This window comes from Pezoporus wallicus, unplaced genomic scaffold (genome assembly GCF_028554395.1).
Source record: "Pezoporus wallicus isolate ANWC-B61680 ecotype Strahan unplaced genomic scaffold, APGP_CSIRO_Pwel_v1 contig_3952, whole genome shotgun sequence".
Classification (NCBI taxonomy): domain Eukaryota; kingdom Metazoa; phylum Chordata; class Aves; order Psittaciformes; family Psittacidae; genus Pezoporus; species Pezoporus wallicus.
The window spans coordinates 3,561,752-3,586,430 of NW_026635034.1; the positions used below are offsets into that span (position 1 = coordinate 3,561,752).

The window sequence follows — 24,679 nt, forward strand, 5'->3', positions numbered from 1 at the left end:
CACCAGACTAGCTGCAGAGGAAACATGCTGTTCCTTTTCAGGACCTTTTGGACTGGTATCTGTAAGAGGCATCTATTCAGTTTGTTCCCTCTGTCCCAGAAATGGGAAATCTACTCCAACTGCCCACTTAGTCCTAGCATAATTTTTGCTTTAGGGATCAGATACTAGGGCTTACACAAACCTCCAAAGACGGTTAACCTCATTTTCTGTTGTCACCATCATCACCCTAGTCAATGCATCCTCAGCACCTTTCACCTTGGGAGAGAAAAATATCAATACACAGTTGTGGAAGGCAAGTAGTGTCTTTGAAACCTTCTGATATTTCCAGCTGATGTTCCCATTTTGCACTGGGGTCAAAACACAGCTTTAAAGTAACTTTAAAAAATCTAAAGCAGTTGATTGCAGTTGAGCAGTTGATCATTACCCTCTTCTGGGCTGAAGAAAACTGTGATTCTAGTCTGCCAGATTCAAAGCAAGGACTTAGGTCACCAGAAGGTTCTTTGTTGAACTTGACTCTGCCGCTCATGTAAGGGTTATGTTTTGTGTAAATAATGAGACATACCTTGAGCCAGAAAGAGACTAATTCCATAACTCAGTAGCAGCAGTATTCACCTGCAATGGAACACACGCAGTCTAATCCACTGCTCCAATTAATATTTACTTTTTAATACAATCCACTGCTCCAGTTAGCATTTCATTGTTCATAGAGAGGAGGGGAGCTCAACTGGGAAGGGTATCTTTCTAGGGGGGTCTGATCAAAAATGCCACCTGTGAGCTGAGCAGCTCATCCCTAAGACAAGTCACCTCTAACCCATTACACTCTCACAAAGGAGTTTTAGCTTAGATAAACCCACAGCTTTCTCAAAATATTTCTAACTTATTGTCTTACTGTGCCCCACCTCTTCTTAACTTTTGGAATAAAGCAGAAATTTTCCTTTGGGAAAATATTCCCCTTTGAGGGTGCTGGAAATTTTGACTGAACTCCACAATAAGATTGAATCAGGGACAGTTACAAAGCAGCAATGAGAAAGATGATTTTTAATGAGTTTGAGGAGAAAGTACTGCAAATGATTTTGAGAAGGAAGTGCAGCTCTGTGCAAATGGGGCTAAACCAGCCCAGAAATTGTCCATTTTATAGTGGCTTATTCCAGCTGGAGATGACTTATTTATTCTATAAAATACAGTTTAAAATGAATTTATGGATTTGCTTTTGTCACGGGATCAGAAGGGCAGGGTTTTATTTTTGGTGGCAGGTACTCTTTTATGTAGTCATTCCTTTAGAAGCTGTTGGTCAGCAGATTGCAGGTGCAGAGATTTGTTCTGACTTGGAGGGGAAGCTGGTAGTTTATAAAATGATTTTATCTTGCAAGCAAATTGAAGGTTGAGTGAGAAGACTGGTTTGAAATGCTATCTCTATGTGAAAACTGTGGTGGAGGAATCTAGCACTTCTGAAGGTATTTACTTTGCCACTCTCTTTTTCCATTATGTTACACCTTCAATTCCATTTTTATTGCCTTCCTTATATTTTTCTTCCTAGCCTTGAGAAGTAATAGGCTTGGCTGTGGCTGGCTGAGTTAAAGAGAAGGGCTATATAACCATGTCATAATGGCCGAGAGCACATACCCCTTACTGGGTGGCAGTGATGGGGAAAGAAAGGAGACAACCCTACAATGCAACACAAACAAGACTGTGTGACTTGGTATCCTTGCTTACAGCCTTCAGCTGTCTTGCACCCAGGTGAAGAGGCACCTGAAGGCAATGCTGGACCCTATGCTACTAGAAGAAAGCTTTCCATCAAAGATTAAAGCTGTGACTGTGGTGTGTGATGGGCTCTGTGTTCCCCGTAGTCTGATGGCCCATAAAGACTTTGCAACCTTTTAAGAGCAGCCCTTTTGTCTTTTCAAGTGAGGGAGAAAGAAATAAATAGGATCTGAAAGCAGAGCTCAGGCTGGCTCAGAATGAGTGCCAGAAAGGTCACTTTTCTGATCAAGCCAGTATTTTTAGTGATTGGAAGGGCTTCCAAGGTCAAAGCATTGAAGCTTTTTCTGGGTCAACCACAACCCCCCTAACCCGCAGGTACACTGAAATGACTTGAATTTCTTACCTGATTGATCAGCTCTAGGTAAATGTGTCACATAGACCTGATGAGAGCCACCAAAACCGCTTCTATGGTTTTACACATTCAAGTCCTCACAGATTCATACCGAATCCTTTCATTTGTGTAGCCTGAAGTCTGATTTTTGCTGGGGCTTGGTATTAAATGTCAGCTTTGAAAATGGGCCTTGTCAGGACTAATGCAAGATTTGCTCCTGTGGTTAATTTAACGAGATAGATTGGCAGACATTGTACATTTTATTAAACAACCATAATTATATTTATATTAATGGTTGTCTCTGCCCAGGAGAGATTCAGGTTTAGGATAATAGGATTTGTTCGTAATGCAGAACTGAGATCTCTGAATATAGATACAGTGAGAACCCCAGGATCGTTAGAATAAGGCCATGTTGTGGGCTGTGATGGAGTAACTCTGGGATGTTTGGATGCTGGTTGCACAGGTAAGGCTGTGACAGAGGTACACGATTAGAGCTTATGGCAGACTTAGGGAATACCAACAGCTTTTTGGTTAAAATTTATTGGCACAGGTATTGACCGCTCTCAGCTGCAGAGCATTTGCAAGCTTATTCACTTTGAAAGGTCAGCAAAGCACCCTGACAATTCTAAAGGCAGCCTGCTGTGCCTGGAGTGTATTTAGTTTCAGGTTGTCTCTGCAGGTTATGTTTTCAAGTTGTTTTGGTGCAATACTGATCACATAGCACATCTTTATGTGGACAAGATCATTTCTTAGGCTGCGAAAACAGGTAAGAATTGGGTTCTTTCTGGATCCTCCTATGTACAATTGCATTATTTCAGGAAATTGGCCCATGGTTATTGCATTGTTCTATCCTGTCTGGTTGCACTGATGTCCTGGGGGATAAAGCAGAAGGTTTTTGGGACAGTGTCAGCGCTGCTCAGTTGGTTACAGGAGGCAAGAACAGCCTCTCCTGAATTCAGCAGCATCTGCCTGTTTCTTATGCTGACACAGTGCCCACCTCTCCTCCTCTGCATACTGATGTCCCATATCTTTAGTCTGTTTGTCTGTCACTGTGAACAGGGGAGAACAAACTTGACAGTGTTGGATTGAAGGGTTGTAAGTGGTTATTGATTCCCAGACTTCTTGCATTCCAAGAGGTGTGGGTCAGGAAAGGTGCGTGTTTGGGTACCATAACTACATGCAAGTTTGTAATGGTGTGTTAGCACTGGTGAGTGATAGGATGTACATGGTGTTTTTCAAGTGAATGTGTGGTGCTGTAGCTTCTATGTGCACTGGGGATGCACGTGCATGTTGTAAGAAGATGTGCACAATAGTGTTATGTGTGTGAGTGTGCATTCATCTCTGCTTATAGGCAAAACATGAAACTTACATAATTGGCATTGCTTAAAATATATGAGTGTATGTTGTGTATATGTGTAATAGCACATGGGGGCTGCTTGTGGGTCTCTACCGGTCTAAGTGCAGCTAAAGTGGTGATGGACTGTGTGGCATTCTGCTGCTGCGTGACACTTGCTGGTGGTGGTAGGGTGGGGACAAGGCAGAGGTGCATAACCCTCAGCCTTCCTGATATATCTTTCTTGCATAGAACATGTGGGAGTCTAGTAGCCTGTGAAGGGGAAAGGGAGCTGAAATCAAGACTGAAAAGGAAATGCACACAGCAGTGATGGAGCTGAGATTTCATTACATTCTGATACCTCTGTTCACAGGGAACAAAAAATCATGCTTCCTAGGTGACCTTTTGGTAAATGCAAAGCTGGGGGGAAATCTGTCTTTCAGTTACTTTTCATTTGCAACTAATTAGAGTGAAGGTGTGGAGTGCATTGTATAGGGTCTCAACAAAGCCTGCTGAAGGACAGCACACTCACAACATGCATTTGCACATATGTGCTGCTTGCGTATGGTAGCCCCCAGGACAGCAGAGGTGATGAATGCTTTCTGAGCTTCTGTCCCACCCCTTCTTCCAGCTGAGATTGCACCAGAAGGGCAGAGCAGCCTCCTCACACTGTGTAATCCGGTTCAATGACACCTTATTGACATGAGGGGTGCCAGGGTGGTGGAAAGCAAAACAGCACAGGCAATGCCTGTCAGTACTGCTTTAAGCTGATGCTACCTGCTGTGTTGTAGAGAAAGGGGAAATGCCTTATCCCTTGTAATGTTTTCTCCTTACTGTTCATCTGTTGTTTATCAAAAGCTCAAGGGGACGCACCATATCTTCCTTAACTCTTCCTGCTGCATCTTCTGCAGCCCTTTAGAAATTACTTTCTCAGCATAAATATTTTGGGAATTCAAATGCCATGGATGGATTTTGTGACAGAGGAGGTTGACATCTCCAAAACTGGAAATGTGTAGTCAGATCCCATTTAAGTTCCCCCAACCTGTTTATACAGAGGTACTCAGTACCCCATAGATGTGTAAATGATGACTTGTTATTCATGCCTTTGATACTAATTACAAGGGCAGACACTTGATATCAGGGTATTCAGCTAATGTTTTAGAATCTGCTGTTGATGAGTGTAGCAACAATGGTATCTTCCCTGAGTTCATTGCTAGAAAGGAGGAGAAATCTTATTGGTATTTTTTATGTCTCTTCAGGATTATCTTTTGAGACACTGGGGGGGAAAAAGCTTGGATAAGGTTCTGAATTTGTGGGAAAATGTTCTCAAGAGGGACAGCCTGAAGAGAGATCAAATTCTGCTCATACATTCCAAGAATGAGAAGCATGTGTCTTTTCTAGGCCTGCTCAGAATATAAAAGTACAGTCCAGATGGCATTTAAGGTCAGGTTGGCATTGCTGGAGATCCTGACTGGTTAAAATAAGGGAGGGTAGCTTTGAAGAGGCTTATTTCATGAACATTCAATAATACGTTGAGTATTTCAACCCCCAAGGTGCTTCATTAAGTATCCTACTCTTTCCAGTCAGTTCTACTGATTTCATTTAAGTGTACAGCTGTGATAGACTGAATTAAATGTGAGATCTCATAACTCTTCATCCAGAAGCTAAACCTTAAAGAGCTTCCAAAAAGCAGAATCAGTAATTCAAGGCCTTCTCTTTGAGACAGCCAGAATGCTCCCAAGACAACCAGGAGTGTTTTACCCATAATATTTCTGTGTCGATATTACAGAGGCTTGGCATAACCCCAAAATACATCTCATTTATGTAAATGTGCTTGAAATTAAAAGGAAAGGGTAAAAAATTACAGAAAGAGCAAAACCTTAATGTCTTTTTCCTTCATGGCACATGAACTCCTGAAACCTGCCTCTGTGAGTTTACTGTTTGCCTATGAATGAATGCTTTGCCCCTGTGAGAGACTTGGTAAGAAAGCCTGTAGGTGCTGAATTAAGACTTTGTCTTTACGGATTGCACACAATCCTTTGTGGGGTTTAGATGCAGAAGAGATGCTGCAGAGTTGGACAGAACAAAAAGGGAGCAGATGTTCAATCACACGTAGATTTGAATGTTTCCAGTAGCTGAATATTTGTATTTCCATTCTTTGGTATGAGACTGACACTAGACTGAGGAGCTTTGGAGTAGCTCCAAAGGAGGAGCTTCAGGGGGAAATATTCCCAAGTGGTGAATCTGAGCTTGCTGAAGATGGGGTCTGTTGCATTTTCCAATCTGAAACTGGAATGGCAAGGATTGCAGGGTGGAGGAGCATGACAAAGGCAGGGTTAGTGGCACTGAGTTATAGAAGGCATAATACAGGTTTATGCTTATGCATGACCATAGCCTTCATAATCCATTGCTTGCTGACAAGTGTACTAAGTTCACATACAGACAAAAAAAGGGAAAAAAAACAGCATGTATTTTTCCCAAATCATTTGCTAATCATTTCTGATTCTCATTAGGAGTCTGGAAGAGGCTGGGTAATAGTAATGCTCAGCTTGGCTCTGTGTAAAAGACCTTGATTTTTATGTTTCCATTTAGTCATTTTTACTGCATTGTTTCTTACCTCATTGCTGAATAAATCCTGCTTGCACTGAAGTAAATGGTTGGGAAATAAAAAACACTTCTGTGCTATCCCTTTGTATGTGTTGGGGGTGACAGGCATTCCTGGGTGTAATTAATTCACTTATAAAGGACCAAGACCTGTATTCTTGTGTTTTCCTATTATAACACTAATTACTAGAAATTGTTAGCATCATATTAATAAATGAAGACCATGTGCACAATTTACAAGAGAAATGGATACGGATCTCTGTGTGTTTCCATTTATGTACCTGCCTGTACTTTCCTGAATCACGTATTATGTGAGCCAGCTGTATTGGTGGGGTGTTTATATGCAGTGAGTATTTGTGAGTGAAGACTTGGAAGCATGTTGGTGGAAGGCTACAATTGAATGCGGCAACTAGCCCAAAACATGTTCTCTCAGACCTTTCAAGTGGGCAAATGTGCACTGGTTTTCCTGATGAACGTATTATTTTTAACTATTTGCTTACAAATGGGTGCTGTTTGTTATGGTACCTGTGTCTTAGAAACGCGTCCTGTGATCGTATGTGTGTGTATGCACAGATGTATGAGCACGTCTGAGTGCACATCAGCTCAATATGATAATACAGTGTACAAAAATTGGCTAGAAACTCCACCTCAATCATGTTTAACAGTCATTTTGTGCTAAGAAATGGGGGGTTTTTCTCTGACAGAAGAGATCAAATGAAATTAGGATAAGAGGGCATCAGTGGCAGTGACCATGCAGTTGATTGACAGGCTGAGACATAGAACGTTCCTTATGTTCCTTTTTCTCTCACTGATTCTCACAGAATTGTCCTCTAGTGGTAGCAGTTAATAAAGACTTTGGGTTTTTTGGGGGGTCTTCCCTCCCCTAGAGAAAAATGTGCATAAGAGCTTGGCAGAAGCTGGTATTTCTCTAAAGTCACTTCTAATGTGTTTTCCACCGTCGGCCAGTTCCTCCTTTAGCCTCTGAACATAAGGCTTGCCAATAAAAGTCCAGAAATAGCTTCTCTCTCTAGAACTAATGTTTGCCAACAATAGCTGGGGAGGAGGAAAAGGAATCTATTTTTATAGCTGGATTTAACATGAGGTAACCCTGTTGGCTTCAACAAAAATTAATTTATCACCTACATTTAAAAGGTTTATTTGGACTGGAAAGCTTTTTGTCCAGATTCAAGTCTGATGGTTGAGAGATGATATGTGTTAGCTACTTATGGACAGAAAAGTGTCAGACAAGTGAGTGTAATGTAATGCAGTGTGACTGGTCTTAATCTAGTTGTAGTTTAGGATGTTGTAACCTCTATATTGAGTAGAGTGGGAGAAAGCCGAGTAGATGCCAATCAGCCTCCATCAACCTCTTTCTTGTCTGAGATTTCCCCAACATCAGGAGTGAATGAAGGACTGTAGAGCAGAAGTGGAAGGCACTGGGAGATTCAGCTCAGCTAGTGATTGAGGAACCAATTTCTCTTGTCCAAACTGCAACTTTTGCACTGTTGCTCATCTGGGACTATTCTCATCGAGGTAGGTATCTTCCAATGTTGTGTCCATCTACTGCCATCCTTGAGCATCACCATTCTCTCCTGAACTTGTGGCTTTTTAGTGCTCCTGTTGCCTGAAAGTCTGTAGTTGTCTTCCTGAGCCTGTCCAGATTCCACCTCTCTCTCTGTCCCTGCTGTGAAGGGACAGCAGCAGCTCTTCATTCACCTTCTGTTCTGCCATCCAATTGCACCTACAGAGATTGGAAATTCTTTGTTAGGGTGACAGTGATGCTCAGAGGCTTGCTGGACCTGTCTGTCCTCAGGCTGGTACTCGAGAAGCAGTGAGTGAACCTGCTGTATGCCAGACATCAGGTAAAGGAATCCAGGCTTCTCAGCTAAGTCCTGAGAAAAGGACTTTTAAAACAGACTTTTATTTGGTTTTGGGGTAAGATTTTTCTGAAACTTAATCTTTATTTCTTGTAAGTTACTGATTTCTTTTCTTTAAAGAAGAAAAAAGAAGGCATGGCAGAGTTCCAGATTAGTATCTTCAAACAATTTTGTTTCTAGCAGTAAGAGGTGAAGTGCAAGAGGTAAAGAGGATTGTGGGCTGTCTCCCTGGCTCTGCCAGTGCCCTTGACGAGGTGACTTTGGCTGTGTTGCTCCTCCTCTGATTCAGCATCCCTGTTTGCAGCTTGCAGTACTGCTCTCCTGTCTCCCAGAGGGTATCCTGCAATTAATTGATGGATGTATTTAAATGGCTGTAGCATGCAAACCAAAAGTCACCAGGGACAAAGCTGTTACTAGGGCAGGAATAAAGGTCAGGCCCTTGCTGACATTGCTGTCTTGATTAATTAATACACTAATCTCTATAGCTGCTCTTCAGCAAATATAATTTGGCCTCATCCCTTGTTTTGTTCATTTTTCTGTGACTTTGCTATGAGAGAACTAATGAAAAGACCTGGTGGATAATACTGCTTCTCATTGTATCCCCTCCCCTCAACCAGCCTTATGCTTTCGTCCCTCCTTGGTATCTGTTGCCCTTCTTTGTCTGAGGGCTTGCAGAAAAGTTCCCTGGCCAGTTAAATGACTCTTCTCTGGATACCAAAATAAGCTTATCCCTTGATTAGGGATTTGAGGAGAGATGTCTATTACTTGAATTACTAGGAAAACAGTGTGTGGAATTGACTTGAAGGGGAGACTTAACATTTGATACGGTTTTCCTGTGGCTCTTTCCTATGGGAGACCAATGCTAGAAAGCGCTGAGTTGCCTATGTTCCCTTGGTGAAGTCTGCTGAAGGGCTGAGTACCCATCCGTGACTGCAGGAATGAAGTACCGGCAGTTTGGATTCAGTGACTGGTACAGCCCTGGGGCTCAGTGTTTCAGGACAGCCACTTTGGAACACAGAGACTGTCTAGGATCTATTAAGGATTTCTATCAGCATCAGAAGATGCAACAGAGCTTGGAGAGGAGCAGGAGGCGGCGTGAGCGAATGTGCGTTGTGAAGCGCAGTGAATCGAACCATCCTTGGATGAGCAAGAGGGAATATTCCCTCCAGGTTGCTGCCCGGTGGGAAATCAAAGAAATGAAGAAAATCTCTCCTTGCCTCCTCCTCAGCTCTTAGTTCTGGTTTGTTGTGCTTTCCATTCCTCGGTGATTACATCCGTGTCTTAGTCAGGTATTGTTTTCTGCTTGAGTTGGGAACATTCCCTAAAGCTGTTCCGAGTGCACAGTACTCTTGTTCTCTCTCTCAGGCCAATTTTAGATGGAATTCTGGCAGATTGCACAAGTGCAGAATGTTTACAGTCCTGTCTTACATCATCATGTTCCCGTATCGTTTCTTCCTCGTTTGACAGATTTTTAACTGTCAGTCTAACATGCATCAGAGGTTGAAGTGTATTATCATAATGCAGTGCACTGTGGGTAATCTCATGCAAATTGTTCTGTGGAGAGTCATGCTAAATTATGTTTTTACAAAAAAAAAAGAGGCAGGAAAACAAAGGCTTTTTTAACTGTTTGTTCTTTGGATTTCAGAGCAGCTGCCAGAGGCACAGTGTTAAGCCACTTGTTTGACACTCAGCACCATGAGCAGTGATGCTCCTCCTCACGGGGCACTGCTAAGGGGATGAAGTTGTGCCCTGCAGTGGGTTTCCTATGTGCATGTGTCTGATATTTAGTTTTAAAACATTGCTAGCTTGTCAAAGAAGAAATGAGAATGGCACAACAAAAGAAAAGCCTTTTGCCACTTTTTCCATTTCCACTGCACAAACACCTATAGGAAGTATCAGGTTTTATGAACTTAAAGGACACCAGATGCCTCTTGGGAAGTGGTAGATCCGATCATACATAGTGTTGTTTTCATATCTTTGTTTTCTTTTGTTCTAAATTATCAAGGTCATTTGCTTGGAAACTGGCTGCTTTGTTCCTCTGAAATTTTGCATACTTTCCCAAACTGAAGCAGTAATCCTCCTTTTGGACAAAACACTTGATTGTAGTAGAAATGATTGCAGTGTCACAAACAGAGGATTATCATTTTCGGTAGAAATCGTGAGAGAAAGTTGAAGAAAAAGGCACCTTGTTCTTATGCAAATTTTCCCAGGTGATACAGCTGCAAGATGAGAAAACCTGAAAGCCTCTAATCTGGAGTCAGCATCTTCTCTGCTGATAAAGGTTTGCTGCTTTGCTGTGAGCAGTCAGTAGGTTTTCAAAGACTTGTAGACTTGTAGTTTAGTTTTACAAGGCCTTTATGCTTCTCACCTAATGCTGTAGGAGGTGAAGCATTTATCAGCTGCTATGCATTTGCTTCCTGTTGGTCTCCAGCTCTGAAAAAGCCAACATGGAAATATCCACAGCAGAACAAGAGGAAGTGTAAGCTGCTTTTGTGTGAGTCACGTCAGTTATCCCACTTGCTAGAAAGAGCTGCCTCTCCCTCACCCCAGCTCTGTCTCTCTGATCTTGTCTTCCTTTCTTCAGTCTGTTAGTTACAGACTTCAAAGAGCTGATTTCTTTTTCTCTTTCTCTCCAAAAGCACAGTAAGTGGAGATGTTAAACTGAGCCTGTGCTGGTGGGATTACATAGGGGAAAGGCTTATAGGTGGTTGGCAAAAGTCTGTATCCAACTGCCAGCTCTGATTCTCCTCCTTGGTAAATAAACCCAAATATCTAAAATCATTTGCATGTTGCTGGTCAATTCCTCATGGACAAGCACCACAGGTTCACCTCTCCTGTAATGAAGTAGAAGCTTCTGTTTTGATCTGGTTTTGTTGCCCTTTTAATGTTTTTTCCCAGCCAAATTTAAGGTACAAATATCCATCAGCCTTCTTAGTGGCTGTCAGTTTACTTTGTACCAGCGGTGTAGGCTGGTGATAAAATGAGCCTGTTGACTCTGTGGACCTGTAAGCCCTGCTTAGCAGTTGGTGGAAGCTGCTTCACCTGAGAGAACTTTCCTGATGTTTGATTTCTGATTGTGGAGACAGCATCCCCAGGACTCATTGTAGGATGTTCTTCCTAACCCAGCCTTGTAAGAACATGATCAGTGACTTGCTCTTGGGCTGTCTCTTTTTGACCCAGCTTTCTCATGTACCCTTTAACTCCTTACATTCGTTACCTGAACCTGTTTTAAATCAGAGCAGGCAACAAAGAGGGTCCTGGAGCACCTTTGCCTGAATTACCCTTGGTGTTATCAGCCGTTCTCTACGTGGCTAGTACAGGGTATTGAAAAGAAGGAGAAAAAAGAAACAATCACATTTTCAGTGTTGTTGTCCGTTTTTCTGTCAGATGACACAAGCTGCAAGAAGGGTCCTGTGGCAGAATGATTATACCGACACTTGTAAGAAAACAGCCAACAAGCTCCTGCTTGTACTCCCATCCTTCAGCTTCAAAGGGAGCAGTTATCAGGCTGGTGGAAGCCCTCTCCTATGAAATGTCTCTGTCCTCCCTGATATGAATGGGCATAGGTGCTTTCTGTGCTTTCCTATGTGCTTTTGGCTTGGAAAATCAATGACTTCTTTGTTGTTTTACAAGTGCTAATACAAGAAATTGTGGAATCATAGTTGCTTGCTGTCACTGATCCTGAGGTTGCATGGAGTGGCAGGTGGAGAAGCCAGCTTTGATGGTGTTTGCTGAAGATGACCAAAGAGAATTTGTGATACGAAAGAAAGAAATTAGCCTGGGGGGAGCCATTTATAATTTAGGAAAAAGGTTGCAGATAGCTCTTGATTTGTATCAGCATAAGGGGATGGACATACATTTAGGGTAATGCAAATTGAAGTGGGAAAGGAAGGTGCAGAGCTATAGATGGTTCTGTGGCCTTGCCACTCACCTGTGGATGTCGGTGTGAGGACCTATTTGAAGTAAGTTTTTAAGGAGACCAACACAGAGGGTCTCAGGATAATCCCTTCTGAGTATGTGCATGTAGTTATTCCACAATGGAAGCTGGCATGTGATGTGGTCCGGGCAAGAAAACCACGTCCAGGTGGAAGCTCTGCTCTGAGGCAATTGGCAAAGGGAATAAGTTTGGAGAGCAGACTTAAATCTGGAAGAAAGTAGTATGCTTCAAGGCAGATCAAAAGGTTCTGGGAAAAAATATGGGACCCTCAGGACTGGAATAGCAGAGATTGTATAGGCTGAGATTTGGATGAATTCTGGAGCTATTTGTGCTGCCTTGGAGCTACGAATATGAGAGTATGTTGGCAGAGCTGGTAGGCAGCCAGGATGGGAACAGAGCAGGATGCTGTGGGACCACGCTGGATGGTTTACACACAAAGACAATGCTTGCAAGTTGTCTGCTGTGTTATTTTATATTTAACTAAGCTTACAACTCACCGAATCAGATGAAGCCCAGGTTTTCTTCCTGTCAGAGTTGTAAAGAACTTCACAAGCAAAAGCTTTGAACTACTGAAAAGGAATCATTATAAATGGCCAGCAGACTCGATAGATAACTCTCTAAACATGTTTAACGAGGTGCTACTTATGATTCCTTCTGTTTAAAAACTCCATGGCATGAGTGAACCACCAAAACCAGAGCCACAGGCACTGGGGTAACGCAGGGATAAGGAAACCCAGTGACAGAGAGTATTAATAATTGATTGATAATAAGGTGGATTATTTTTGAAAGAGGTACATGGGTTAGAGGAGTAAGATGAAATGGCATGTAAAGTTTTACCCATGGCTTTCAAGGGTGAACCGAGTAATTTTCATGCAGGTTGGGTTGCTGGGCATCCCAGATGAATCAGAACTGACAAAAAGATAGCCTTCTGCGAAAAAAAGGCATCAAGAGATGTTGAGAGTTCTGGAGTGAGGCACAAAAGGACTGTTTGTATAGTCCTAATCCTAGTTAAAAGGCTGGAGAAAGTAGGTAGAATACATAAGGCATCCCTGGGATGGAAAGAAATTGATGGTAAAGTGACTTGAGCTACCACTTGGTGGATTAGTGCTGGTCAATATTTATAGTTTTAATGACTGGAAGGCATGGAGAACAGTAAGATAATAATATTTACTGTTTGCAGCTGAAACAAATTATACAGTGAGAAGGAGGGCTGAAAGATTTTGGGTACTAGAATGGAAGATGAAACATGGGCTGTGGCAGGGTAAAGCATGTTTGAAGGAATAGTTTAAAGCATTCAGACACATGGTAGGGCTCTGAATTAGCTCTAACCATTGAGGAAAGCATAAGTAGCTATTATAAAGACAACTTGATAAAGATGTCTGTGCCTTGTGCAGCAGCAGCAATAAAGAAAGAAGTGAATAAGCTGCTTGCATGTGTGAAGAACAAGGTAGACTTGGAAGATGCTATAATACCCCTGTAGATGTGAATGTTAATACCTCCTGTGGTGTACTGTGTTTGTTATGGATCATTTCTTTTGTAAGAGACAAAGAGGGGCTTGATGGAGCAGATGAAAGTGTTTAGTGGCCTGAAAGGCAGCTTCAATACAGGGAAGGCATTAGGGATGCTAGAGCTCCTGAGTTACAAAGGGAAGGAATAAAGCATGGCAGTGCAGAGTGCAGCAGGGTGCAGAAGTAAAACTGAGCGCTGTACTGGGAGAGGCTTTGCAGGGAGTAGATGTTTGGCAGCAGCATAGCAGGAAGCAGGGCTCACCACCCTGTTGGATTCTCTTCCACATAACATTGCTGTCAGTTTTACTGGCCTGCTTGTCCTCATGATGTGCTGATGTGGGAGCAGAATGATGGAGGTGATGTGGGACAGGCTGGGGCAACAAGGGCAATATCTGGGTCATGCGATGTTAGCTTCTCACTAAAATCTACTCTGGTAGTTCAGTCCCTGTGTTGGTGCAAAAGTGATCCCTGGGCTCTCATTTTGAATGGGGAATAAAAGCACACTAGCCTTGCTGTGTTATTTTGGTCAATACATACTTTCATCGCCTCTCTAATAGGAAGAATAGCATGTATTTTATTGGGGTGAGAGGGACAGGCTGTAAGGTTTCCTTCATTGCAGTCTATAGCACAGTGAATTTTAACATACAAACTACTCTGGAAGTTCCCAGTATTGTTAATTTAAATACTTTAAAGCCACACACAAAAATAACAAGATGTTGTGTAATGTAATACAAGACTATGTGGCCATTTCGTGAAATTAAGATGCAACAATTGATTCTTTATGTGACACATAATTAACCTGGAGATCCCCTTAGTGGGTGGTATTATGAAGACAAATACCTTATTAAAAAGGTTTAAAGCAGGTTAGACGTTTTGTGAACAGCATTGGCATTTACATTAGCCAGAATAAAGTTGTAAGTAGCACAAATCCTTTTGTTCCAAGGCATATAGTGATCATCAGTCAGGATTAGAAATGATTTTACACCCATGATAAAATACAGAATCATAGAATTATAGAAGAGTTAGGGTTGGAAAGGACCTTAAAATCATCCAGTTCCAACCCCCCTGGTCATGGACAGGGACACCTCACACTAAACCGTGTCACCCAAGGCTCTGTCCAACCTGGCCTTGAACATCGCCAGGGATGGAGCTTTCACAACCTCCCTGGGCAACCCATTCCAGTGCCTCACCACCCTTACAGTAAAGAATTTCCTCCTTATATCCAATCTAAACTTCCCCTGTTTAAGTTTTAACCCGTTACCCCTTGTCCTGTCACTACAGTCCCTAATGAAGAGTCCCTCCCCAGCATCCCTATAGGCCCCTTCAGATACTGGAAGGCTGCTATGAGGTCTCCACGCAGCCTTCTCTTCTCCAGGCTGAACAGCCCCAACTTTCTCAGCCTGTCTTCATATGGGAGGTGCTCCAGTCCCCTGATCATCCTCGTGGTCCTCTTCCGGATTTCTTCCAACAGTTCCATGTCCTTTTTATGTTGAAGACACCAGAACTGTACACAATACTCCAAGTGAGGTCTCATGAGAGCAGACTAGAATCTAAACTGGGTAAATTCATAGCTGCAAATAAGGCTTGGATGGACCAAGAGTTTTCTGTTCACTTTTGTGTTCACTGAAGTTATTTATGCAGGCAAAATTTTAAGTGGAAGTAGACAGAGGAAAAATGATCCAGGGATTAGGCTGCCAATTTAGGACTTGCAAAATTTCAGCTTCTTGCTTTCCCAGACTGCTTTTAACAGCTAATTCATTTGACACAGATTCTGAGACATACTTAGAGGCCCACCTCACACTTAATCTCCAGATACCTCCAGGCTATAACCTGTCTATGACTTGCTCCAGATTCCACAGTGTTCAGGTAGCAGGAAAAAGTCTGTCTGTGAGAGAAAGTAACAGGTAGACTCCTGATGAATTTTCAAGGCATCAGATGGGGTGATACCAGTTTACCTGTTATAAATACTTGGAGCATGGGAAAGAAAGGTGCTTTCTTGAATAAAGCACTGGGTTGTCACCAATGTAATTGTCACTATTCCCTCATACTGCCCCAGAATCACTGCATGACTTTGAACAGTTCCCTAGTTCTGTTCCCTATCTGCCAAGTAGGAGGCTTAAGTATCCTGGAGCAGCATTTGCTTTCCTTTAGGAATTCGTATGTTGGGTTTTGGGTTTTTTTGTTTCTTTGTTCATCTTAAATAAATAATAATAACAAAAAAGCATTGCCCATGGTTTTTGTTAGCTCTGCTATCAAAAGCTTGCCCTCTGGACTGTCACATCCAAAAGACTCTTCTTCCTCAGGTGGTGCAGGCAAACTTCTCCTCCCCAGAACTGTTTGCAGTCCTTAGATCAGAACCTGGCACACTCTTGTCACTGTGAAACAATGCAGATGCCTGCATTGGGAAAGGACAGGGAGACATCTGTGGGAATACTGTGAGGGAAACGTGGAGATCGGGATGTCAGGCTAATAGCTAGTCAGCACAGTGGGAAGGAGGAAACCCTTCCCCACAATAGACCTGGAGAATAATTCATCATCTAAATAATTGTTTTGCTGGCCACAAGTTTTTGTTTGCTAAATCGCCAGTTCTCCTATCAGCAGGTTGTCCAGGACCCTTTCTCCAGCAGATCAGAGGGAGAAGGTACATTATCTTCTCACTCATCTTGTGAACGGAGTTGCCTGTATAAAGATGTATATCTTTAACCAGGGAAAGAGTCCATTTGAGTGATTAAAACAATAACTACTTCTTTGATTCTATACACAAGAGCTTTGCTCAGCCAAAATACCAGCTGAGTTCAGCAGAAGTTTTGTAAGGGGAGTCAAAGCAAGCTAGGCCTTGCTTCCTCACCATGTGGCCAAAGCACCAGCTGAAATGGGAACAGACATTCAGAGCAGGGCTCACCTCTCCAAGGGTGAGAAGTGGGTAGAGGTTTCCATTAGCTTCCTTCTTCTTATCATTCCTCTATATCAGCATCCATTGACCTCAACACCCCCTCCTTCTTCCTTATCCTTTTATCTTTCCCTTCCTTTTATCTTCTGTCTCTTAACTCCCATCCCTCTCATCTTTCTTTCTAAAAATTCCTGCTAGCCTGTTTTTTTTCCATGAACCTTCAGCCTTTTCTCCTTACTTAATCCTCTTGAAATCCTTTAGCCCAGATTCCCATCCCCTCCACCTTATCTGTTTTGCCTGCCATACCTGATCCAGAGGGATCTCTGGAGCATGGGAAAACCTGGCTTATTCCCTCCTGTCCTAGCTGTCTAAATAGCTGGCTCCCCAGCATGTGTCTGAATACTTTCAGGCACAGGTTGAAAGGCTAGGAACCTTCAGGGTTGGCCCAAGCTAAAATTAAGGCTGCAGACAACAAGCACCAAATGTTTCATTCAGTTCTCTGGCTTGTCCTCTAGAGTCTCCAAATAGTTTCTATTAGTATTCTGAGGGAGAGCTCACTGATGGAATTAGTGAGAAACCAGACTGTCGATTTATTTATACCCAGCCTTAGGGCATAACCATTGTGCATGTGTAAAGCTACTGAGATGCAGGGAATATTCTGTAAGTGTGTATGTATAGGTATTGACTGGAAGTAAGGTTGCAGGGAAAAGCTGTTGCCCCAGGGACTGAACAGCGACCAAAAGTGGGAGAGGTTGCTGAAGTGGCTGTGCTGCATTGCCAAAGATCCCTCCTAGGAAACAATTGATCCTTCTGAAATCTTCTGTCTGCTCGTGTTTATTAGCATCTCCCAACTATAATTTTGTTGTAGCTCTAGTTACCCTTGTGGAGAAATTTCTAATTTAACTTTTGGAGTCTTTCCACCTCCTTCAATAATATCTGTGTTATGAACCTATTGCTGCCTTTGGCTGCAGGAGTATTTAAAGCATATGAGTTAATGAATAACAAAGTTTTTTCACTGTATTGTCATTTAGCCTGTGAAGTATTCTGAGGGCAAGTCGAGAGATATTGGAAACATTTAGTTGCAGATATTTATTTGGTGCATCAGTGCTGAGTGTTAATGAACTGTGTTTCCAGTATGATTTGATCAATTTTGTTTAGGAAAATTTGTTTTGACAACATGGTGGCCAGATGATAAGTCAAGAAATAGCTCTTTTTCCTGCTTTCCAGTTTCCTGTTACAGTGAGAGTGCCAATTAAGAGATGCAGGTGAGTATCCTGCTGTCCCAGCAGTTATGCTAGCATCAGTTTTAGCAGAGAAGGCAAGAAATTAGTTTAATGAGACCAAGTGTTAATAGACTAAGTGTCTGTTTCATACATCTGATTGGCTGTGTTCTCTGCCTCTGGAATTTGTTTCTTCCTATGAAAATAAATATATCCAAAACTTGGACTATTACTAGGCGTTATGTCCTCCCATGCTGCCTGTTGCAGTATGCAAATGTGAAAAGGGATTAGGAAAAGTTGTTTAGCTCCATTATTCTCTGTAATAGCCAGGAAACAATTGACCTGTTATCCCTTAACATGATGCTTGCAAAAGACTGCGTGACAGAGCCCACGGGACTAATTTGTATTGTGCAGTGGAGCAAGATGCATCAAGCTGATGCTGGTCCAGACTGGTGCTTTCATGTTACAGAGAGCAGAAACTGTGTGGACATGTGAACTGATCATCAAAGTAGGGTAGTTTTGTTAACATGTTTCTGAGGGTGGACTAATTACGACTGATGAGCTTGTCTGCAGCTTTCTGGTGCAGAGATGCTGTTTCCTACTTCAGAACTTGTTTAGATTCTGCCGGCTTGGAAGATATGCACCATGCTCCACTGCTCACATAGAGATGTCTGAAGGAGGACAGAGCTGAAAAGCATTGTGCTGGAGAAAAAGATGGGATCGCTGAGAATCCAGGCTGGCAGAACACTGCAGGGGAGATGCTGTCAGGCAGAGCAGCTTCCTCCTGTACAGCTGTAGCAGATGGACCACATACCATCACTGCATGTCAAAACATGACAGTTTCACTGCCATGGAGGTATGCTTCCTACCAGCTTCTTAACCAAACCACGGTGCACCACTTGTACTGTTTGATTCTTCTTTCTTGCATTTCTTGTGGTGTATTTCCACAACTCTGAGTTGTAAATACACTCTCAAATCTTTTACAGCTGTTTGTGCTGCACAGCTACAAGGGAAATGCCTGAAGACCAGGCATCCCTTTCAGCAATGCAAGTGGGATAGACTGCTAACCACTACACCAACTCCTGCATCACTGGTAGATGCCATCAGTAGCATTAGTTTGCTATGTCAGACCTGTCAACAGCTTCAGTTTAGTGGTAGTCATGCTATGCACCTCCAGCTCCACTCTGCTAAAAGCTGAGGAGGGAGGAAGGAGAGAGAGAGAATTATGAGAGTTAAAAAAGAAGTCTGTGTTTGAAGTGAATAAAGTATGTTAACAAGGAATTCTCTAGCTGAGGTTTCCAGCTGCTAGTCCCGAGCTGTCTGGTATCAAAGCAATATGGGTTTGTCGTACAGCAGCTAACTTCAATACATGAGCAATTACTGACTGAGGCTTCTGAGGTATATTATGGTTTTATTATTATTATTTCTCTGCTCATAGTTTCTTAAGGCCTCTTCATATCTTGAATAAAGCTCCAGGGAATCATAAAGCCACAGGCTGAGTTTTTGCACAATCACTATTCGCATCTCCTGGATTGATAGGTATTTAGGATGTTGTCATGATCTTGGAAGCCAGACCCTGAGGTGCACCCCAGGGAAAGCCACGAGACGCTCTTTGTATTCTTTGCCCCTGAGAAAAGAATTCTTTTGCTGTTGAAATGACATATTTTTGCTCAGAAATGTCACCACTTCTGCCTGCCGATTGTAACTGCCACACTAAAATACCTTGACTCTTTTGAAGTAAAATAATAAAACATTTAGGAAGCTATGCAGAGCTGTTAAGCACTCTCATCATTTTGCATTAATGACCCTTAGTTCCCATAAGCCTCTCCCTGTTTTCTTACTATTATTAATTATTGCTATATTTTATTGTACCAGGATTTTGTTTGGCAAAGTTTGCAGTGGAGGTGAATAGTACGGAGAGAAGAAATAGTGCCAGAGATTTGCAATAAAAATACTTAAGAGTCTGTTCTGAGAGCAGCAATCAGTTCTCCAGAGACCTTAGACCCTCCCTAGCAGTGATTTTATGTATTTTCAGCCTGTCTGTGTGCTCTTTGAGGCAGGTCTTGTGCTTACCCAGTTGTCTGACCACTCAGGTTATGTTTGCACTCTGTATTGTTTTGTGCTGTTCATGTTCATCATCATAATTACAGATTCATGCTTTGCTCACAGGGTCTCAGAGAGGAAACAAGATTGCAATATCTTTACTATAGGAAAATATATTAGCTATCAGATAGGGTATTTGTAATGCCAGATGATATTTGCACTTGCCGGATCCACTAGAGATGAAGTGGTAGTTTGTCCTCTAGGAAAAAATCACTAAAAATGCTTTATAAGAGAGCTGCAGAAGTGTATGTGAGAAATCTCTTCCTTCTTCCATCCACTTGCGTGGTTTTGGCTTAGAAATAACATTTCAGGATGAGAGAGCTGCTCAGACTCAAGGATCCCAAAGCACTTTATAAATGCAACAGCTTTATAATTATAATTTCACTGTGAGATCAGAGCTCAGCCTCCTGTCATCGATTACAGACATGCACAGCTTCATTACCTGTAAGATACCCACTATCAAATACCTAGTAGAGTCGAGTGCAGGCCGTGCTGGCGTGGAACTCACGCTGTGCAAGTTCCAGGACTGTGAGCTGGGACTCCTTACCTGGGGAAACAGTGCTGGAAATGGAGCTGGAGCTCTCATCAGAAGGTTGACTGCAGAGATGTTTCATGCTGCAAAAGCACATAGGGCTGATATTGGCAGAGGCAGCAGTTGATTCAACCTCTGATGTGTTAGCACTAAAGACATACGATGTGGTCACTTAATACTAAAAATGAGGGATTTTTTTCAGTTTCTTAGTTTCTTTTTAGTGTATGTGAGCTTCATTTTTCTCCTGCCCTATCACTGCTTGCATGAAACTGCTATCGATTACATTGACCTCCTGCTATGCAGGCCCTTGGTGTGTTCCTTCTTTGCTACATCTTTATTTTATTTTTTAATTAGTAAAAAAAAACCCTAAACACAAACTATTCATAATCAGGGTCCATCCGAGTGAGGATCCACAGCTTGGAGGACTCTTCCCTTGAAAGATGATGTTGATAATCCAAACCCTGTTTGTGCTTCTCTGTCTTTGCTTGTCTCTGCTAGAGAGACATCAGCGTTTAATAGAAATTCTTTAGAGGTGTGTGTTATTTTGCAATTACTTTGCAATTGATTTCCTTAAAAAACAATTCATAACTTGTTAAGGATCTCTTCCGTCTTTCTCCCCCCTCCCTATTTCCCTTTTTATCTTTGCCACTGCCCAGTGTTTACAGTTATGGGACCTGCATTTTTCCCCATTGCTCAGGGAGATAACTTGTCCATAGAGAGAAAGAAAAAATGAGTCTTAATGATTTATAAAAGTGGATTTACAGCCAGATCCTCCTGGGGCCTAATTCTTACAAGAGTACTTCTGCAGATGTAGTGGAGGCAGTTAAACTATTTAAACTATTTGCCTCTGTTTCCTGGTTTGTAAAGAAGAGGCTATTTTACAATGGCTTCTGTAGACCAAGTGCTGTCAGTTAATTTGCAAATGAATCTGGAGGGGAAATTTCCACATGTGGCAGATGTGAACAAACCCCTAATTCAGAATGGAAGCAGGAGCTTCTGCAAAACAAGTCTGACCCTTTCCAGGTACTTGTGAAATGTACGCTCAGCACCGAAACTTTCTCCCTGTCCTCATCAGGGCCTGCAGCTGGGAACTCAAGAGCTGGAGGAGATGGGAAGCAAGTTTTGCCTTGGTTTGCTCATTCTGCACCTCAAATCCCTGCCCTGCAGCAAGAAGGTAATGACTCAGGCAGCACTCCTGCTAGATCTGGACGAGGAGATAACAGACAGGGCACAAAGGTCAGTGATAATAGTATTCAGAGGGCTCTCCTGTGGGAATCAAGTTGGTGGGGGTATGTTTTGGGTTTAATTGGAATCAAGTTGGTGGGGATATGTTTTGGGTTTAAATCTGCACAAATGGACTAAGCATGGCTGAGATTTGCATCTTGGGAACTGGAGTGATTGAGAGCAATAGGAAATGAAGATAAAATTGACTCCCAAAGAAGCTACTAAAATACTGGTTCCATGCCCTGCAGCCATCCATGTGGTTAAACAGGTGAAAAAAAAAGAATCTGATTTCTATTTTCCAGTGAATTTCAATTTCCCCATCAAAACTGATTACCAGAGCATAGGCAGATAGTACTGCCTCGGGAAAATGCCTCAGCAGGAAACATTTTTCTGCTTACTGGAGTGTCAGGTGGTGTTCTGTCCACCTCAGATCCTCCATGGAGAGGATTTCTTACAGGGAAGCTCTAAGGAGCTGCAAGGTAGGGAACAAATATTCCAGATTAGAAAAGGACTTTGATAGAGTGATTTAGAAACTGTAGGATGGATTCTGCAAGGATGCTCCCATAAATTCCTCTTCTCCTCATGTAATAGTCCTGTAGGTGCTGAGAGCAAAGATTTGTGACTTTTTGATGCATAAGGAGTCATCATGATCCCACACATTATTTGTTTGTTTTCTATATTCAGTGGAAGGATGTATTTAAGCAAGGTTGCACCATTATAATTATAAGAGGAATCTGACCTGGGTAGGTGTCAGAATATAGGAGTTTTGAGCTTGAACCTGTGGTGAAGCAGAAATATATATATTCCTTCGAGGCCACCATCACTTAGTGTGATGTGCGAGCACATGTGCTTGTGATAATGTTTTTCCAAGACAAATGGAGAAAGAAAACTTAGTGATGTGATATGATTTGAAGCTCCCCAATGGCTTTGTCATCACAGAGTTCTCTCAGCTTCATCAATAAAAAGCAAGTTTTCCACTTGCAGAAATGCCCCCATAATTTATAGCAGACTTCCAGTCTTCCCCCTGCAGGAATACTTAACTGATATTACCACCACCTGTTCCTCATGCCAAAAACTGTTCTTACAAGCTTGTTTGCAGCTTTTAATGTTTATGAGGAACAATGAAAAGAGAGGGCTGAAATGCAGAGACATTCCTTTGGATTAGCTGTGCTCACTTGTACATGTGAACGTATAAATGAAGTGATTAAGGCAAATGCTAAACACCATCCATGCTGTGGACAGCCATCCAACAAATCACTGCTATGTCATTAGAGAGAATTACTGGAGCCTGGCTAGGCGGATGGTTTTGGGATTATAAATCAAACTCTCAGTTTTGAACTGGGGCTAGAAGGGCCTTTGCATGACAATAACTTAAGGGAAGAAAAACATTGAACCCTGACTAGTCTCAGACACTGATAAAAAGCCATCTGCTCACAGTAAGTCAGTGAGCATTTCCCTTATCTTTATAGTCTTCTGTAACTTTTTGTTTAGTTAGTTTTATATTAATGGGAATTCATTCAATTTTCCCAATATTGTGTGTTGATCAGTACCCAAATAAAAAGCTGGCTAATTACAAATAATTTCTAAGATGCTAAAAAGTTTCCTTATTTGTAAGACTCTCATATGGTTCCCAATGTGTCCATAGTAGCTGAAAACAAAGCTTTGTACCCCTTCAAGTCTACCCAACATTAGTGAGTATCTCCATGACATCCAGGGATGCAATGTCACTGCTAAAAGGCAATGTGACAGTTACTTGTTCACTTTTATTCAACTGGGTATAATTGCAGGTTTGTGGAATTTGAGTAGCTTAGGTGCAATGTGTTACCATTCATTTGTAGACCAGGTAAACAGCTGAATTGTTTAATCCCACCTAGATATGTCATATTGAAGGAGCTCATTGCAGAAGGTCAGAGGAAGGCAGATGGAGGTACCAAAGGATTTGATAGCATATTCTTTCTTTAAAATAAATAATTCATGGGAAATGATTGTGCAGAAAGTTGATTCTGAGTCAGAAAATTAATACTTTGCTCCTGGGTTTCTGTGAGTCTCGCCAAGGGAATTGTATGATTTGATTTTAGTGGGAATAGAAGTGCTACCGGAACCAGTGGAAAAATGCAGAATATACAGAGCACACTGAGGCTGGGCAGGAGGGCAGCTATTTCTGCATCAATACATTTTTCTGGGGGAAGCTGAGGGGTATCTCCATCAATGGAAACTATACTCTGCTGCTTCCTAGACTAGACCCATCTTCATGGGTTTAAGGAGAGTGAAATATTTGTAGTTTACCTTTGTCATCTTTAGTGGTTACCACAAAAATGCACAGCATCCTTTCTATACTCTCCGATTCTGAAAGGATGAGAAGATGCGATTGAAAACACCCCAATTTTTGTGTACCTTTGCGAGTCAGAGTCAGACCTGGGGATCCTTCAGGTGTACACAGGAAAAGTCTGGGCTCTTACCTTATGCAGTTTTTTCTCACATGGATTGCATAGCGAGCAATGGTGGCTTTAAACACCTTGCAGGCTGTCCTTGTTCCAGAAGTCTGCACTGTCCTGGTCCCAGGAAATGAGATGCCAGATAGATATTTAAGTGGAAAACGATGGCTCTGACTGTATTTAACCTTTTCTGGGGAAAGGATCTAATGTGTTTCCTAAATATGTGTTTCTGAGTGCCCACCTCTGTCATACTCCGTGTGACAGATCAAGGCATGGACAAAGAGTTAATTCAGCACTGGATATAGCTGACTCCCAGATGAAAAGTCTCATTGCAAAGGTACACAGATCAAAAGCTGTGGAGCCAGAGGTCTCTTCTGTTGTGAAATCCCTGCAGTTCATGTCCTCCATTTGTCTCTCTTTGCCCCTGTGTCTGGTGTGTGTGGCATTGACTTGGCATCTCAGCATCTCTCTCCGACAGCAAACATTTTCACCTGTCAAGGTTTATAACTGTATGTGTCTTTTAATTTTCCTCTTCAGGCTGTCCCTGCTCTGGGTATTTTGCAGCCTTATTCTTTCCCCACTGCTGTAATGGAATGAAGGAGCAGGCTGGACTCTGCCTGCTTCCCTGGAATAAACTATTTGCTGTGCACTTTATATAGCTCTGTCAGAGTCAGTGGTCAGTAAATTAGAGCAAGGTAATAACTGTCAGGGAAGTGACTGGTCAAATGGAGGTGTCTTGTGTGAATGGAGGATTTCTCACACCAGATCAGGTCCATTGTCTTCAGTGTACTCTCTCCAATGATTTGAGGAAATCTTTTTGCAGACCTAACTAAATACAGTTTGGTTACACAGGCAAGAATTCCTTCCTGTCCCCAGTTTACAGTCTGCCTTTCCCCTAAAGTGTGAGCTGTAAACAAAATCATT

The 24,679-nt window shown here is 42.2% G+C and overlaps 1 protein-coding gene across 2 annotated transcripts in view; it reads left to right on the forward strand.

Moving 5' to 3' along the window:
* Positions 1-24,679, forward strand: part of AGBL1 (AGBL carboxypeptidase 1) — a 284,698-nt gene that overhangs the window by 176,163 nt on the left and 83,856 nt on the right. Inside the window, exon 22 of one of the 2 annotated variants that reach the window (XM_057421936.1) lies at positions 21,172-21,332. The exons of the other annotated variant lie outside the window; for it this stretch is intronic. Coding sequence (XP_057277919.1) covers positions 21,172-21,332 — 161 coding nt within the window. The remainder of the gene's footprint in view (positions 1-21,171; positions 21,333-24,679) is intronic. 2 annotated transcript variants of the gene reach the window in all.